The following is a 17,638-nucleotide window of genomic DNA, read 5'->3' on the forward strand; positions in this document are numbered from 1 at the left end:
GTGAAAAGCGTGATCCGCGTAAGAAAAATATTGATGAATGGACTTTATCAAAATGGAAAATTTTGTGCTGTGGATACAAGTACAAAAAGAGAAGCCACCGGTGGGGAGGAAGTATTTGCAAATCAAATATCTAACAAAGATTTAAAAACATTTTTTAAACATTTATTTATTGCTGAGTGACAGAGCATGAGCTCTGGGGAGGGGCAGAGAGGGGGAGACACTGAATCCGAAGCAGACTCTGGGCTCTGGGCTGACAGCTCAGATCCTGTAACGGGGCTCGAACCCACACACCGTGAGATCATGACCTGAGCCGAAGTCGGACACTTAACCGACTGAGCCCCCCAGGCGCCCCTAGTTTGGCAGTTTCTTAATAGGTTAAACATACACCTGTCACACGACCCAGCAGCCCCTACTCCTGGCATTTGCCCGAGAGAAACCCAGATGTGTTCACACAAAAACTTGCGTGCAAATGTCGACGGCAGCTTTATTCATGACTGCCCGAACTGGAGACAACTCAAATGTGATTCAGGGGAGAAGTGGGTAGATAACCTGTGTTCTCGCTGTATATGGAATTTTATCCATCGATAAAAAGGAACAAAGGGTTGCGACACAGCGACCTGGATGAATCTCTAAGGTGTCATGCTAAGGGAAAGAAACCCGCCCCAAAAGGGACATGGTGTAAGCTTCTGTTCACATGACGCTCCCAAGACGACGCCACAGTAATGGAGAACAGCTCAGCGGCCGCCGGGGCAAGAGGACCATCTAAGCATAAAGCGAGAGCGTGGAGGAGAGTTTTGGGGATGGGACAGTCTGTGTCCTGATCAACGTGGCTACAGTCATCTGCGCGTGTGCTAACATTCATCCAACTGTGTATTCCCCCGAGAGTCCCTTTTCTGTGTGACAACTTAAAAAGATAAAAACAAAAAATAATTCAAAAAGCACAGCCACCATAGTAGAAATGGATGCAGGTAAGAATCATCAATGAGTGTTGGGTTGAAAGAGGATTTCGATGAGGAACAGGATATCTACAGAATCCAAGGTGCATCCTCATTAATTAGCTCATACTTACGAGGGGAAAATAAAACTTTGCTACAGGAAAAGCTAGCGGCCACCACCGTCACTGGGTCGTCGGGGGTGACATCCCTGTCAGGGAACTAACCGATGTGAGGCACCTCCCCTTCGGATGCGTTGAGGGGAATACGTGTTGCTCGGCGGGGATTCCCACCAGGAAAATAAAACTTGAACTCATTCGTGCAGAAACATCAGAAGCTCCAGAAGACGGAACTCTTCAAAGCAACTGGCCTCAACTCTTAAAAAACGTCAGTGTCATAAAAGACACAAATGGCAGAGGAACTATTTCCAATTAGAGGAGATCAGGACATGTGACTTGGGAAACCAGCGTTCGGTCGCAGACCGGGAAAAGCTGCCGGGGCGGCTGGCGCCATCGGAACAGGGCTCGTAGACCGAAGTGTTGTGTCAGTTGGAAGGATGCAGTCGAGTGCTGAGGGCAATGATTTACGCAGCCCCTTCGCAAGTGGCTTGGAAAAAAGAATATGCGTAGATACACACACGGAGAGTTGCATAGACGCACACAGAGAGGATTGCATGGACACACACACAGAATTGCATGGACACACACAGAGAACGAGAACGCAGATGGGCAGGCATTGACAATAGGGTGCCGGCGAAGGGCGCCCGACACTGGGGGCACCTACTCTTGCAACATTTCTCTAAGTTTGCAATGATTTCAGAAGAAAAAAATGTACATGTGTGGAATCTATTGCTTCCGGCCACGGTGAAGTGGCAGGTGGCAGGCCAGCCCTGTGTCCACGAGGAAGCGTGGAGCTAGACCCCATTGCGGCAGCCGCCCCAGGCGGTGGGGGCCCAGGGAGTAGGGCTGCGGGTGGAGGGAGGTGGGTTCAGCGGACCCACACTCGCAGGGTCATCCAAGTGGGTCAGGCTGAGGCTGGGGCGCAGGCCGGCTGAAGCGCGGGGAGTGGCTTGGGTCTGTGCCTTCTGGCTGGGGGAGCCTGGGGGGCTCACGGAGAGCAGACACCACGGTCTGTGTCCTCGTGTACTAGTTATCTATTGCTGCATAACAAATGATCACAGGTTAGTGGCTTTACAAAACATGCGTTTATTGTGCACACCCAGCTCCCTGGGTCAGGGGTCCAGGCACGGCTTACTGGGTCCTCTGCTCAGGGCTTCAGAAGGGTGCCACCAAGCCATCAGTTTCCTTACGAAGCTCACGGTCCTCTTCTAAGGTCACATGGCTGCTTTCTTTGGCTGGACAGCTGGAGGCCACTCACAGCTCTTAGGGGTTCCTTGACCTGTGGCCCCTTACAGGCCTTCTCACATCTTGGTAGTTCTCTTCTTCAAGGCCAAGAGGAGAATCCCTCGTTCCGGTCTGTCTGCCGAGACAGGGTCTTAAATAACGTAGGCCAAGTAAGGGAGTTATAGCTCACCCCCTCTGTCATGTTCTGTTGGCTGGATGCAAGCCACAGGCTCTTTCTGCCCTCAGGGGGAAGAAGTTACTCCAGGGCATGAATCCTGGGGAGGGGGGGTGAGTTGAGATCAGAGCCAGAATATCAGCAGACATCCCATGCTGGGCACCACTGGTATCTGGACCTGGCTGGGATGGAGAGACCTTCTGACTTATTTCTTTAAGAGATAAGACTACAGGGGCACCGGGCTGGCTCAGTCAGAGGAGCACACAACTCTTGATCTCATGGTCATGAGTTTGGGCCCTATGTTGGGGGTAGAGATTACTTAAATAAATAAAATAAAAAAAAAAAAAGAGAGAGAGAGAGAGATGGGGTGCCTGGGTGGCTCAGTCAACTTTGGCTCAGGTCATGATCTCACGGTTTGTGGGTTTGAGCCCCGTGTCGGGCTCTGTGGTGAGAGCTCAGAGCCCGGAGCCTGCTTTGGATTCCGTGTCTCCCTCTCTCTCTGCCCCTCCCCCACTCACACTGTCTTTCTCTCTCCAAAATAAATAAACATTAGGAGAGAGAGAGAGAGAGAGAAGAGTACCACCTAAAGTAATGTCTACTCTAGGACCATCTAAGAAAAGTTAAAGCTGAGCCTCATGAAAGGCTGGGGGACCAAGACTGAAAGTTGAATCTTATCCATCTGAGGGAAGTTATGTTGGGTGTTCCACAAATCAACACCAAAAAGCATGAAAACAAGCCCCTACAGGCCCAGCGATTGAATGGCCACTAAAATAAGAACCCACAGTCTCCAGAGGAAGATAACAGAATCCAGAGTCTTCACAGAACGTTCAGCATTCAGCCAAAAATTACTAGATGTGCAAAGAAATAGAAGAATTTCCTCATACCAGCAAGGAAAAAAGCCAGCGATCAATTAATTTTCTCTCAGCGGTGAATTTATCCTTCAGTGCCTGCCTATGGAATGATCTGCTCACCGTAAAGCAGAAATGCTTCAGGTAAGTCTGTCCGTCATCACAGAGCAGGTCTTGAGGCGGGAGTTTCGAGCCAAGAGGTGGTGAACAGATGACGGCGCACACCTGTGGCTCCGAACCCCATCCCCGTGGCGTCCTCGCACAAGTTCACACACAGCGGCACACGGCAACCTTATCGTGGAGCAACACTGAATGCGGAACCCCGTACGGCAGTGAGAAGAAACAACTACCGTGTAGACCGTGTATGTGAAGTCTGAGAGTAGACAACATGATGCACGGTCTAAGAAGTCAGGACAGTGGTCACCTCTGAGGGCACGAGGGAGTGTTGTGTTTCTTGATCTGGGTGGCCAGGTACCTTTGTCATTTGTGCACTTTTCTCTAAGCATTTCCAAGGACAGTCCCCACACCCCCCCCCCACCTTTTCTCTAGCCAAGGACGAGCTTCCTCAGTCTTGCCAGTAGGGAGGGGGTCTCCCCTGGGGCAGGGCAGGCTCTGGACCTCTACCATTGATGGAGGCCGCCAACAGCCTCCTGCACCAGTCACCCTAAGACACCCACGAGGCCTCCTGCTCTGGAGGCAGGTTATTCCCAATTGCCCTGCCGAGGGTTTGCTCTACCTACGAGGTGAAAACATGGGCCCAGAGTTGCTAAGGAGCCTCAGGATCCCCAGGGTTGTCTGCCTGGAGACACTCCTCCTTGAACTGAGCACTGAGGCCTCTCCCTGCAGCACCTGAGGAGTGGGCAGTGGGTCTGTAGACCCTCCCCAGGGGCTCCCTCCGTCTCTGGGCCCCACCATAGGGGCTGCCCCTTCTTGGCCAGAGAGGTTGACCCATCCCCTGGGCTCTCCAGTGGCCCCTCAGCCTGCCATGGACCACATGGGGGGGCTGGGCCCCCCCCCTCCTCCTGGTGCTAGGCTGGAGCCCTGGACTCTGGGGGGCTCAGAGGGCAAAGCTCGCCAGACCCCTTCCCCGGTGGTGGCGCTGGGCTTGGGCAGGGCAGGGGTGGAGCTCTGGTGGCGGCAGGAAGCTGCCCTCCCAAGCACTGGTGACACTAACCCGGGCTCTGGGTGGAGCTCTGCTCCTTCGCCATGGCAACAGCGCCCCGCTGTGTTGCTGGGGGATCGGCCCCAAGTGCTGATGGCTGGTAGGGCAGGGCCGGCTGACCTTCCCTTCCCTGAGGGGCTGCATCCCCCTCCTCGGGGCCTCCCACCCTCCAGGCACGCTAGGTTTCTTAAGGTGGGCCGTTTGGGGGCCTAGATTGTCTAGTAAGTCACGCCCTGCACCCCGTTCCACTCGGCCCAGGGACCGAGCCCAGGGCTGGACGTTCGGTGGGGCCCCTGCCTAGCCTTGGGGTCTAGTTGGGGCGCAAGCGGCCGGCCCGCCACCCCTCCTCCAGCCCCGCCCCGGCCCTGCCACCAGGCCGCCGCCCCCTCTGGCCCCTACTTCTCTGATTTGGGGGCACGATCTCGCTTTTCCGAGGGGAGTTCAGCAGCCGACAGTTCCTCCTCCATGGACACCACCTAATGTGCGGACTCATGGGCAGCTCAGTTCCCTGGTTGTCCAGCCTGGGGAGCTGGGGGAGGGAGGACCTTGACCCCAAGGCCGTCCAGGGTCCTGCTGCCCAGGTAGGCTGGGAGATGAGATGTGACTGACCCTGCACATGAGGGTGAACACCGGAAGTCCTGGGGACAGACAGGAGCCTGTGGCCCAAGGCCAGGAGTTGAGGTCATTCTGAGACACCCCAAGGCTGGAGGGTGTGCTCAGCCCTGACCCCCATCCTGCCTCCAAGTCACTGCCCGGGCAGCAGCTCCCAGGGTGACCACTGGCCTTGGCCCCGCAGGAAGGCACATGCCCAGCTGGTCAGTTATGCATTCGCAGGTTATTATTAACCCAGCAGTGACATCACCAGCAGCCAATAGGAGGAGGGTTTATTTCCAGGCTGACAGCTTGATAACGGTTAATTTTAGCTGGGTCTTCTTTCCACGGGCTCATGAAACCTCAGCCCGTCAAAGTGGGGGCTGCCTGTGTCTCCCCAAACAGTTCCCCGCTGGGGGTAGCTGGGGGCCACCGGAGGGGACAGAAGGTGTGCCGTGAGGCGGTGGCCCCTTCTTTGCTCCCCCCCCCCCCGCCCTAACCACCCCCTTGGCTGCTCTGGGGGCCGTTGTGACTAGAGGCTCGGATTTGGGAGGGGGGGGGTTGGGGGGAGTTGGAGGGGGAGGCGTGGCAAGCCTGACCTGGGAGGAGGGGAGGAGCGCAGGCGGGAACCGGTTGGCCTCTGTCCAGGAGTGACACTGCCGGACTCAGGCCTTCCAAGCTGCCGGCAGGTTCCGCTCTCCTTGCTGTGTGACCTTGGGCACTGTGGCTTGTCTGTCTGTGCCCAGCTGACTCTTGGTCAGTGGGTGCCCCGCCGCCTGGTAGGCCCACCCAGCACTTGATGAACTCACAAGGCCTGGAGACGGGTTATTTAGTATTTGGTGTTTGGTTCTGTTCAGTGACCTGTAGTTATTAAATGCTGTGCGATGGTGAGGAGGTGTTAGTTAGTTTGGGGACTCTGCAGTCGTACGGGCTTGTTCAGCACTGTCGGTGTCTTATTATGCAGTCTCACCGTCCAAGAGAGCTTGAGTGTCGCCACCTCACCCAGCCTCCCAGGGCCCTGCAGGCTGCCCCACTGCAGGTGCACGGGGCGCATCCTGGGGACACAGAGGCACCTTGGAGAAAACACCCGAGACCCCTCGGGGTCAGCGTGTAGGGCTTTCAGGGAGGATGCTGCATCCCACCGGCAGTGGCTGCTCCCCTGAGCAGCACCTCCCGGCACCGGCCTGCCCCTGGCAGGGGTGTCACAACGTGATTCGGTCCCCACCAGGCTGACGGCCGTGGGTAAGCCCAGAGTAGGTGCGCAGTCCAGACCTGTTGACGGGGAGCGGTCTGCAGGCAGCCCGGGGTCCTGGGCGCTGGTGGTCCCTCTGGGGAAATGGGGGTGGGCGTCTCCATGGACCTGGGCCTCCCTCAGCCTTGGTTTGGCCCATCCCAGCTTCAGCCAATCCCGATGTCTCCCAGACCCCTGCTAACCTTCAGGCGGGAGCCACGCATTAAATATAGAGGGCAGCTGGGCGGGGGGTGGGGTGGGTCTCCGTTTCTTGCCAGGAGTTTATTTTTAATTCCTGGCTCCTGCGTGATAGTATCAGCAGCACTTGGAGGTGCCCGGAGTCATCTGTGAGCCCCTCCCTGCCTGAAAGGGCCAGGAGTCCGTCTGTCTGTGGGTGCAGACCTTGGTCCTGTGGGGCAGGTCCCCCGTCCTCACAGCCCAATGGGACAGCCTGTCCCTCCCTCAGAGACCTCTCCCTGAGCACGGGAGACCTGCTTGCCCCCCCCCCCCCACTGTGCTGGGCCCCTTCCCCCCCCCCCCCCCCGACCTCTGAGGGTCCCATCTCTGAGGGCTCTCTCAGCCACTGCCCCCGTGCAAGGAGCTGGGCACTAGGCCTCTGCTCTCACCCACTCAACACACATTTCTAAAGACCCTGCAGTCACTAAGAAGAATAAGACAGGAGCGGTGGCCGGACGATGGCAGATGAGGCCACGGGGAGAGGTGCCAACGGCGGAGAGGCCTGTAGACTTGGTTTTCACACAACACAGCGCTTCCCCGTCCCTCCCCTGAAAACCCATTTTGGCCATTGCCCTGGTCTGCCCAGGACCCTCAGAGGTCCCCCATCTGTGGCCTGGGACTCTGCTTCCCTGGGGGCTCCGCTTCCCTGGGGGCTCCTGCCCGTCGTGCACACCAGGGCAGCCCAGGAGGCACCAGTGGGCTCTGGGAACAGACCTGGGTGCTCCCTGCATGGAGAGAGGCCCAGGGTGAAAACAGTCCTTTCCAGAAGCCTCAGAGGGACAGTGGTGGAGGTGGATCGCCTCAGGCCTCAGGTCACTCTGGCGAACTGAGGGGACCCTGGACACACCATTTTCAGTCTGTCCCATGGGGCCGGACTGGGGGCACGCCAGGGTGAGGCCACGTGGCAGGCACCCAGGCACAGGGGCCTGGAAGCAAGCAGATTCCAGGGTCTCGGGGAAAGGACCCATTCCGCAGAGGCCACACTGAGGAGGCAGAACAGAGGCTTGTTAGTGCGTCGGGCACCAACCACGTGGAGGGCCAGGCCAGGGCTCAGTCCCTGACCTCAGTGCCCTGACCTCAGTCCCCTGACCTCAGTCCCTGCCCCCTCCTGGCCGAGGCCTTACCTGCTGCTACCCTGGCCCCACCTGTGTTTTCCGGTACCTGGGGCTGACCCCTGGCCTGAGACCTCCCTCGGCATCTGCAGTGCCCTCTCGCTCTCTCCAGGAGCGCCTGAGCCTGGCCACTCCGGCTCTGCTTCATCTGCCCTCCATCTCTGGCTGTTTCTCTCCCGTCGCCTCCCTCCTCTCTGTCTCCCTCCCCCTGCCCCCCTCTCTTCTCTCCGCGCCTCCCTGCCTGCACTCCCTCCGGGTGCGTCCGCGCCTTTGTCGCTCGCTCCCTCGCCGCATCTTTCTGTCGCGTCCCTGCCGCGCCCGCGCGCGTCCGCCGTCCCCGCATCCCCGCATCCCTCGCGTCCCCGCCCCGGCCCCGCCCGCCCCCCTCCCCCGCCGGTACCGCATTGCCGTACTGCAGGGGCGCGGTGCATTGCGCCCGCTCCGTCAATAGGTGGACCCCCTCCCGGAGAGATAAAACCGCCGCGCCGGCGCCGCTAGTCCCTCTGGCTGAGATCTCGGCTCTGGGTAAGGACGCTCGGCCTCCGGGTCTCCGGCTCCATCCCCAGCTTTCCGCAGAGGGCCCTCTCTCGGGGGACGGGACCTGGAGGCAGAGAGGGGCCAGGGAGGCGCCTGGCCAGGCTGCGCTGCTCACCCCGGGCTTCGGCCAGCCATCCCACGCGCCCGGACCGGCACCAGGGTTCGGTCCCCGCTGGCGACAGGGGCTGGGGTGGGGGCACCGCGGTGGCGTTTGTTTATGCGGTGGTGGCGGCGGGGGGAGCGGTCTTCTGGGCGGCGGCGATCGCCCTGCTGCCGTGACCTTGGAACCGGCTGGGGCCCTGCGGGGTTGGGGCAGGGTCGTCCTTGCTGGGGGCTGCTGGAGATGCCCGCGGAGGGGGAGGCAGTGAGAGCCCAGAGGCACTCGCCACCCTGCCCCCACCGGGTGGGCCTAGGGGTGTCCGCTTGGTGTCTGCACCCTAGGGTGCACTGTTTCCCTCCCTCAGGCACCTGTCCCCTCCCGGGCTGCCCAGATTTCTTCACTGACCTCCAGGATGGGGCAGGGGCTGTGACCTGGGTTCTGACCAGAGGGAGAGGGGGAGGGGGTGCCCCCCTGCCCCCACCAGGCTGCAGGCATGGCTGTCTGGCTCTTGCTGAGCTTGGCTGCGGGGCCAGATTCTTCTCTCCTCTTTCAGAGCCGGCACCCCACTCCCTTGCCCTACTGTCTGCCCCCTGCCCGGGTCCGGGGAGGGCCCAAGCTATTCTAGGCCCCCTGTCTGGGCACCACCGCCTTGTCGGAGCTCTGGCCCAGCCTGTCTCCCCTGGTGCCAGCCTGCCTGGCAGGGATGAGGGGAAGATGGCTCCCTCTCTGCTGGAGGAGAGGAGTGGGGAGCACTGACCGTCTCTCCACCAGGCGACAGCTATGCTGGTGGGGGTGGGGCACAGCAGTGGGCCTGGGACTCCCGGGAGGGGAGAAGCATCAGGGACAGAGCCCCGGAGAGCGGAGAGCGGGGCAGGGTGACTCATCACCGGGCTCCTGGCTGGTCATGGGGCTCGCCCAGCTTGGCGCTCCTCCCCCGCCTTCAGGGGGGGTTAGCGTCCTTCATGGGGGTGCCCTGTGGGCACAGCACCCCGATATTTACTGCAGATTGGACTGCTGGGGCTTGCCACTTGACCCGAAAGGGCCAGGCCCAGGCTGGGGGGTGGCCTTCCCTCCCTACTAAATGTGGGAATGCGGCCCCTGCCTCGGGGCCAGGTGTGTGGGCAGGGGTGGGGGTGTGCTGGCAACCTGTGCAGGGCAGTGTCTCTGCTGGCCTCCGTCTGAGGCTCTCTGTGGCCTGTCCCCCACCCCACCCCACAGAATCACTGCCCGACAGCCCCCTCATCCTGAGCCACAGCGCTCCAGCTCGGTCCGGCCCCTCCCCCCACCCCGGGCAGAATGGGCAAGGAGAAGACCCACATCAACATCGTGGTCATAGGCCACGTGGACTCCGGCAAGTCCACCACGACGGGCCACCTCATCTACAAGTGCGGAGGCATCGACAAGAGGACCATCGAGAAGTTTGAGAAGGAGGCGGCGGAGGTGAGCCTGGGGGCCCCTGTCTTTTTCGCCACACTGAGGGGACAGCTTCCCGCCTTGGAGGCCGGGCTGGCACGTCCCTGACTCCAGGCACAGCTGATCTCCTCCAGGGCACGAGGGCGGTGTGAGCCCTAAAGGAAGCCGCGTGGGGGACAAATATCTGAGAGAGTCCAGGTGGAGTGGCACGGGGGGGGAGGGGTTGCCTCCCTCTGAGGATGTGCTTGGTGTTGGCAGGGGAGGGGTGGCCCGCTGGCTCTGCCCCTGGGGCAGGGGAGGTGGCCTGGACGCAGCATTTCTGCTGCCCCCCCCCCCCCCCACCACAGCAGGCTCCGGAACTCTCTGCCACGCTGGACTTGAGAACCTGGAATGGGTGGGGTTCCCGTGTCCCCACGGCCGAGTGCTGGGGCTGCAGGCACTGCTGCCCTCACTTGTCCCGGGGCTGGGCCACGACTCAGGGTGGCTATTAATAGCTCACTGATGGGCACCCGGCCCCAGCCCATCAGCTCCACTTTCTCATGCTGGGCTGGGGAGGGCTGCTTGTCCAGGGTGGCACTCTTTGGGGGGGGGGGGGGATTCTGGTTGCCTGGTGAGGATGAGAGGGGCCCCGGTGACTGAGCTTTCTCTCAAGTGGCAGAGACCCCCGAGTGGGAAGTGGTCATGGAGTGGGGGTCTGCTCTTTGCGACCCCTGCCCCCACCCCTGGGCTCTGGGAGAAGCCCCCGTGTGGGGGGCTGTAAGGGTCCTCTCCTGGATGACAGAGGGGTGGGGGCCAGGGCCCAGGAGGAGTCAGTTGCTGGCCTGGGGTGACCTCGCTCGGAGTGTGTGTGTGTGTGTGGGGGGGTGCTGGGCCGCCTCCCTCCGCGCCTGGGCCCAAACGCTGCGTCACTCCCTCCTTCCCTGCGGGTTTGGCGCTGGGGGGAGGCCGTGGGTGTTTGCAGGATGTCTGATTCAGGTCTAGCTGGGTCCCATGTGGGTCCTGGCAGGGCGGCCCTCCTGGCCGGGCAGCCTCACATCAGCCCAGCTGGGCGGCAGTAACCACAGCTCTGGGCCCGGCACGGGAGGCCTCGCTGGGCTGGGCACAGGTGTTTGCAGGTGGGGCGAGGAAGGGGAGGAGGGGCCTCAGAGCTACTAGGAAGCCTTGGCTGTCTGTAGAAAGAGCTGGAAAGCCCGACCCTGCCATGCAACCTCATCCAATTTCCTTTTTATTTTTTGTCTTAAAAAAATCACAGAGGGGTTTTGGGCTTGACACGTCGACAGCGGTGTTGCAGGCCTGTGGCTGACGCAGCGATCTGCGCCTGCGGGTGCGGCTGCGGGTGCGGGGGTCGCCAGCTTCAGATAAAGGGGAGCCCCCAGCCAGGGGAGGGGTTTAAATCGCCTGGGGGCTTCTCCGCAGGCCTGACTCCCAGGCCCTTGCGCCACCTACTGGTGGACGTTCAAATGGCAAGCATCGAGGTGGCAAAGGCCAGACCTGGGGGGCCACAGGATGGCAGGGCCGAGGTCGAGGTGTCCCTCAGAGGTCCTTGCATCTGACTCCCTCGCTCCGGAGATGGGATCGGGGTCCTGGGGTTCCAGTGGGGAGCGAGGGAGGCTGTCACCCAGGTCTCTCCGCTGTGACATGCTGCCGTGGTCCGGGGGCTGAGTCCCAAGCCCCTCCCTGAACCATCCCCCTCCCCCGCCCCCCAGATGGGGAAGGGCTCCTTCAAGTACGCCTGGGTGCTGGACAAACTGAAGGCGGAGCGGGAGCGCGGCATCACCATCGACATCTCCCTCTGGAAGTTCGAGACCACCAAGTACTACATCACCATCATCGATGCCCCCGGCCACCGCGACTTCATCAAGAACATGATCACTGGCACGTCCCAGGTGGGCAGGGCTGCAGGGGGCCGAGGGGGCACCCGTTCAGTATACACCTGGGGGCCCGGGAGCCTTGAGGGGTAGCTGGGTTTCCTCTGCTCCCTTGCCAGGGCACAAGGAGAGAGAGGGAGAGGGGAGGGAGAGTGAGATGACCTCATCACACCTGGACAGAGTCCCCCACAGAGCTGACCAAGGGCCCCATCATCTCAGCTAGGCAGAGGTGCCCACAAGGACCGCTGGCCACTGTCAGGGCCACCTTTGCAGACAGACAGACCCAGACACCGTCAGGCCATTCGCACGGGCGGACGAGCCCCTGCTGCCGCCCCTAAGGCCCAGAGCCCGAGGGCCTGTCCCGGGGCACCTGCCTGGCGGGGCCCGGTGCGAGGCGGGGCCTGGGGCTCACTGCACCTGACCTGCCGGGCAGGCGGACTGCGCGGTGCTCATAGTGGCTGCAGGAGTGGGCGAGTTCGAGGCGGGCATCTCCAAGAACGGGCAGACCCGTGAGCACGCGCTGCTGGCCTACACGCTGGGCGTGAAGCAGCTCATCGTGGGGGTCAACAAGATGGACTCCACGGAGCCCGCCTACAGCGAGAAGCGCTACGACGAGATTGTCAAGGAGGTCAGCGCCTACATCAAGAAGATCGGCTACAACCCCGCCACTGTGCCCTTCGTGCCCATCTCCGGCTGGCACGGCGACAACATGCTGGAGCCCTCCCCCAACGTGAGTTGCCCGGGGCTGGGCGGGGGGGGGGGGGTGGGGGTGGGGACGGGGCCGCTCGGAACCCTGCCAGGGAGCCCAGGGCACTGGGTCAGAAGGCCTGTCCACAGGCTCCCCTCAGCCCCACTGTGTTCCCTTAACCTGCATGACCCTGGGCACCCGGCCCCGTGGGTGTCTGCCTGGCGGGCCGCCGCCGCCTCCTCGGGGCCTAGGCGCCGTGCCCATGAGGCCAGCAGAGGCCCCTTCTCTGGCCAGGGGTACCGGCTCTGGGCAGGCAGTGTGGGAGCAGCGGCCGCCACGGCCTAGGCCCAAGCGCTCTGTTGCAGGGGGCTCTGCCCTTATGGGGTTAGTTGTCGTCTCCCCAGGGTGTGGAGCGGGCTGGGCTCTGGGAAGGGCCGAGTCCCGGCTCTCCGCTGGCCAGCTGGGAAGTTTCTGGCTCCCGCAGCCACAGCCGGCATCTCAGGGACTCTGACTCAGCGGGAGGTGACGAGGCGGGGCCCGAAGTGGTTTTCAGAACGTGAGAACAAGGGAGAACAAGGGCCTGGATGCAGCGAAGGCAGAGGACGGCGCTGGCCTAGAAGGGTGGCCATTTGCTCCAGCCAGTGCTGCAGCCACCCACACTGAGCTGGGCGGGCATGGAGGGGGCCCTGGGCCGAAGCTGGGGACCCTGCCCCCGTCCCGCTGGGCTGCATGCTCGCATGTGGTGGGTCCCGCACAGGATGTCACGGAGCAACCAGTGAGCCGCCACTCCCCACCCTCCTGGCAGGGCCGACAGAACACCCTAGCCCTGAACTTCCCGCTCCTGACCTGCTGCACAGGGAGCCGTCTGTTGATCTGTGCTGCTGGGAGGACACAGCCCCTGGGAGCGGACTGGGCAGCACTTCCGGCCCCCTCCCCTTCTCCCTGCCCGTGGCCAGTGGGTCGGGGGGGCTCCAGGCAGGAGAAGCCCTGGGCAATGCCGGGTCAGTCGTGCCTGGAGACAGGTGGCATAGCGGTTGGGGGCCGAGGCTGGACCCTCTGCCTCTAGGCTGGCCACTGGCCGGACTCTGGCCCCTCCCGCTCTGGTGCCGGCCCTGCCCAGGGATCTGAGGGCTGCCAGAAAGAGGGGCTGAGCTGGGCTGGGCTCCATGCTGGACGCTTATTCAGGGGTGCCAGAACCCGCCTCCGTCTGAGTGCGGTGTGAGCAGTCTGGGCTGGGGAAGGGGCCCCCCTGTTTTTTCGCCAGACCTCCTTTCCCAAGGCTTCTGTGATGTTGGGAGTGTGGACCAGAGCTGGGGAGGGTGCAGGGCTGCGCAGCGTCTCGATGGCATGAACAGGCTTAGGGTGAACCGTTGGCCATTAGGTAGCGGCGAGTCCCGTGCTCCCCTGCTCCCCAAGCCCTCTCAGGTCACATGCCTCCACCGGGATTTCTGGAAAGTCCTGGGGAGGCCCTGGGGCTGTGGGGCAGGGCGGGGCAGGTGGAGGCGGTCTCTGCCTCCAACGGACACCTTCTTCCTGTCCAGATGCCGTGGTTCAAGGGCTGGAAAGTGGAGCGTAAGGAGGGGAACGCCAGCGGCGTGTCCCTGCTGGAGGCCCTGGACACCATCCTGCCCCCTACACGCCCCACAGATAAGCCCCTGCGCCTGCCACTGCAGGACGTGTACAAGATCGGCGGTGAGTGACGGTTCAGTGCTGGACGCTCCACCTCAGGCAGCTGGCCCAGCCCACCCTGGCCGGGTCTACCCCTCACACCCAGCTCCTGAGACCAGGGCCCCTGACAAGGAGGGTTCGAGGCCAAGTTATCTGCCTGTCCCTCAGTGCTGCACACTTCCTGGGGGCCATCCATCCACCTGTCCATCTCCCGTCCATGCTCCATCCATCCATCCACCCCATCCATCCATCCATCTGTCCATCCACACATCCATCCACATGTCCATCCACCACCCATCAATCCACACATCTATCCATCCATCCATCCATCCATCCATCCATCCATCCATCTGTCCATCCATCTGTCCATCCACCATCCATCCATCATTCATTCATCCATCCATCCATTCATCTCTATCCAGACGACTGTTTACCCCACACATTCATCCATCCATCCATCCATCCATCTACCCACCCATCTGCCTATCTGTCCATCCAGACATCCACCCACCCCTCCCATCCATCTCTCCATTTATCTCCCCATCCATCCATCCATCCATCCACCCACACACCTACCCACCCTTACCCGTTCATCCATCTGTCCAGGGTCTTTCTCTCTTCAAGTAAGCACTGAGCCCTGTGCCAGGAGTTGGTGGCATAAGGGTAACTCACATGTCCCCTTCCCCCATGGCCGTCCCAGTCCTGTGGGAGACATGACCTACCCCAGGCATGAGAAATGCTATTCGTGAGATGACAGAGAAACCACAAGCAAACATGAGGCCCACAAGGGGCACCGTGGAGACCCCCAGCCAGGGGGCTCATGCAGAACGGGGGTGTCACACTCACCTAGCACAGAAAACCGCCACCAGCCTCAATGTCTGTCATACCACAGCCAGGGATATGGGAGTAGGATCTCCCTGCACGCACGCTGGGGGACCCCGCATAGCCACTGAGCAGGCACACAGGCGTCAGCGGATCCATGAGAAGCGCTGGTGCCACAGTGTCCCTCTGGGGGTGGCTCCCTGAGACAGGCAGGCAGTCCTGGGTGGATGACCTTGACCCATGCTGCTGCTGCTGCCTCACCAGGAGGGGCCTCAGAGAAGGGAGGGGTCCCCACAGTACCGCCCCCGGTCGAGATGGGCCTCCCTCTGCCCATGCCCCCCCCCCCCCACACTTTGCTCCTGCCCAGCACCACTAGGGGTTCTCTCTTGTTCAGTCCTTTCTGTTCCTGACAGAACAGGCCAGGGGAGCCTCCACTTCTATCTGAACCTCAGTGTCTGCCTTGTCTGGGGTCTCCCCCGTCTCTGCACTCTGCCCATGTGGCCACACCTGTCCCCCACCCCTCACAGCCCTCTTTCCTTCCACCCAGGCATTGGCACCGTGCCCGTGGGCCGAGTGGAGACGGGCATCCTTCGGCCGGGCATGGTGGTGACCTTTGCACCCGTCAACATCACCACGGAGGTGAAATCAGTGGAAATGCACCATGAGGCCTTGAGCGAGGCCCTGCCTGGTGACAACGTCGGCTTCAATGTGAAGAACGTGTCGGTCAAGGACATCCGCCGAGGCAACGTGTGTGGGGACAGCAAGTCCGACCCACCCCAGGAGGCTGCCCAGTTCACCTCCCAGGTGCGTGGCTGCAGGGGCCGGTGTGGCCCGTTCCCTCAAGGGTGGTGGGGCTGTCATCGTACGGTGCTGGGCGCCTGGGAAAACGTAGACCCCCACTTTACAAACGAGGCCACCCAGGCCTGGAGAGGCTGGATCAGGGCTGAGGGCACTCACGGGAAGAGCGGACACCAGAGGGGCCCGGCCTCTGAACCTCACTGAGGTCCCGCTTGAGTCCTGAACATGTTTTTAGTAGTTTATTGCCGGAGACATCTCTACATTTTTCTTTTATTCTCTTCTCGACATTTTCACGGCACCCTCTTGGTCACCTCTTCGTGTGACAACAGGTGTAAAAATTGTCTTCCTTGACATATAACCGAAGTGTAATAACTGAGGTCCGCTTTTCTCATCCCCCTGCCTCAGCTCTGGCCAGTGCAGACAGTAGGAGTCCTGCCCAGTGGCCCTTCATGCAGTGCACTTGCTGGCTGTTTCTCTCCTGTGGTTTGCCAAAGGCTTGATGGGGACCCTGGGGTCCATGTCAGGGGTGTGGGTCCCTGACCTTTCCTCACGGCCAGCACCTGGGCCCCTGGGCCTAAAGCTTCGCTCCGATGCCGTCTCACCCCCTCTGGGCACGCCTGACGGCCTTGTGCCCTTGTGCACCTCTTCCTCCAGGTTATCATCCTGAACCACCCAGGGCAGATCAGTGCCGGCTACTCACCGGTCATCGACTGCCACACGGCACACATCGCCTGCAAGTTTGCCGAGCTGAAGGAGAAGATTGACCGGCGCTCAGGCAAGAAGCTGGAGGACAACCCCAAAGCCCTGAAGTCCGGTGACGCAGCCATCGTGGAGATGGTCCCTGGGAAGCCCATGTGTGTGGAGAGCTTCTCACAGTACCCACCTCTCGGTGAGCTGGGCAGGTGGTGGAGGGAGGTGCAGCCTGGGTGGGGCTGGTCCGGGCTGCCAGAGGACCACTTCCGGGTGGGGGGTTTGGCGGGGGGGGGTCCTTCGGTTTGCTCCGCTTAGAGTTTAGCAGGAGACCTGCGGCCTCCGTCCCATGAAGCAGCCCTGCCGGCCAGCTCTGGGATGGTGTCCTCCTCTGTAGATGAAGGCCCCGGGCCCCATAGCCAGTCTAGTGGCAGCATTAGGGCTGACTGCCGGAGCTGGACAGCGGCTGGCTGGCCGCACACACGTCCCTGGGATAACCCACCGGCCTCTATGCGAGAGCTGCCTCGTGTAGGCTGCCGGCCAGCTTCGTCGTAGCTGTGCCTTGCCAGGCGCGCTCCAAGAGCGTCGGCGCGTCCTTGGACCCCCACACGCCCGGGGCGGGTCCTGCAGTCGTTCCTGCCACCCGAGAACCTGATAGCGCTAGCGTCCCACACTCCTCGGGCAGTGGCCGCACCGCGCCACCTGCAGCCCCGCTGGGCAGGTAGCAGCGGGCGCGAGTGCGCCTGCGCCCGGCGTGTCCCGGCCGGGGCGGGGCCAGGCCGGTCCTCGCCCACCCCTCACGCCCTCTCCCCGCAGGCCGCTTCGCCGTGCGCGACATGCGGCAGACGGTGGCCGTGGGCGTCATCAAGAACGTGGAAAAGAAGAGCGGCGGCGCCGGCAAGGTCACCAAGTCCGCGCAGAAGGCTCAGAAGGCGGGCAAGTGAAGCACGGGCGCCCGCGGCGCGACCCTCCCCGGCGGCGCCGCGTACCGGCCCCGCCCCCGGCCCCGCCCCGGCCCCGCCCCCGGCCCGGCGCCCCGCTCCCCCGCCAGGCGCATGTCTGCACCTCCGCTTGTAAGAGGCTCTCGGTCAGCGACTGGATGCTCGCCATCAAGGTCCAGTGGAAGTTCTTTAAGAGGAAAAGCGCCCCCGCCGCCCCCGCTTCCGCGCCCAGACTTCGCCGCGCTCAGTGCCCGTTTTACCAATAAACTGAGCGACCCCAGAGTCGTGTGCGCCTGCTTCTGGGTGGGGTGGGGTGGGCGGGGGCCGCCCTGCGCTCTCCCCTAGCCCCTTCCTTCCGGCCCAGATGGCCTCCCGCGTTTACCCAGGGTGGGTGGTGGGGCGGGGGTCCCCACACACGCTGTGGCCCAGTACTGGAGGCCCGATCCGAAGTGCAGCTGGTCTGGCTGGGGCGGGTTTTGGAA

The 17,638-nt window shown here is 62.1% G+C and overlaps 1 protein-coding gene and 1 long non-coding RNA gene across 3 annotated transcripts; one reads left to right on the plus strand and one right to left on the minus strand.

The window, feature by feature from the left end:
• Positions 1–2,117: 2,117 nt before the first annotated feature.
• Positions 2,118–6,317, minus strand: LOC106973726 (uncharacterized). 2 transcript variants are annotated; one of them, XR_001430039.3, is made up of 3 exons: positions 4,860–6,317; positions 3,422–3,671; positions 2,118–2,407 (listed from the first exon to the last, which is right to left on the minus strand). It is a non-coding gene; the product is annotated as an uncharacterized LOC106973726 (long non-coding RNA). The 2 variants fall into 2 exon arrangements; XR_008288998.1 differs by lacking the exon at positions 4,860–6,317 and having other exon boundaries at positions 3,422–4,841.
• Positions 6,318–8,016: 1,699 nt separating this feature from the next.
• Positions 8,017–17,438, plus strand: EEF1A2 (eukaryotic translation elongation factor 1 alpha 2). Its single transcript, XM_027046598.2, has 8 exons — positions 8,017–8,156; positions 9,487–9,708; positions 11,388–11,567; positions 11,983–12,279; positions 13,779–13,929; positions 15,275–15,531; positions 16,180–16,414; positions 17,032–17,438. Exons 2-8 carry the CDS (start codon positions 9,565–9,567, stop codon positions 17,157–17,159), a joined length of 1,392 nt encoding a protein of 463 aa, XP_026902399.1. The 5' UTR covers positions 8,017–8,156; positions 9,487–9,564; the 3' UTR covers positions 17,160–17,438.
• The last annotated feature ends 200 nt before the right edge of the window (positions 17,439–17,638 follow it).

This window comes from Acinonyx jubatus, chromosome A3, assembly GCF_027475565.1.
Source record: "Acinonyx jubatus isolate Ajub_Pintada_27869175 chromosome A3, VMU_Ajub_asm_v1.0, whole genome shotgun sequence".
Lineage (NCBI taxonomy): Eukaryota > Metazoa > Chordata > Mammalia > Carnivora > Felidae > Acinonyx > Acinonyx jubatus.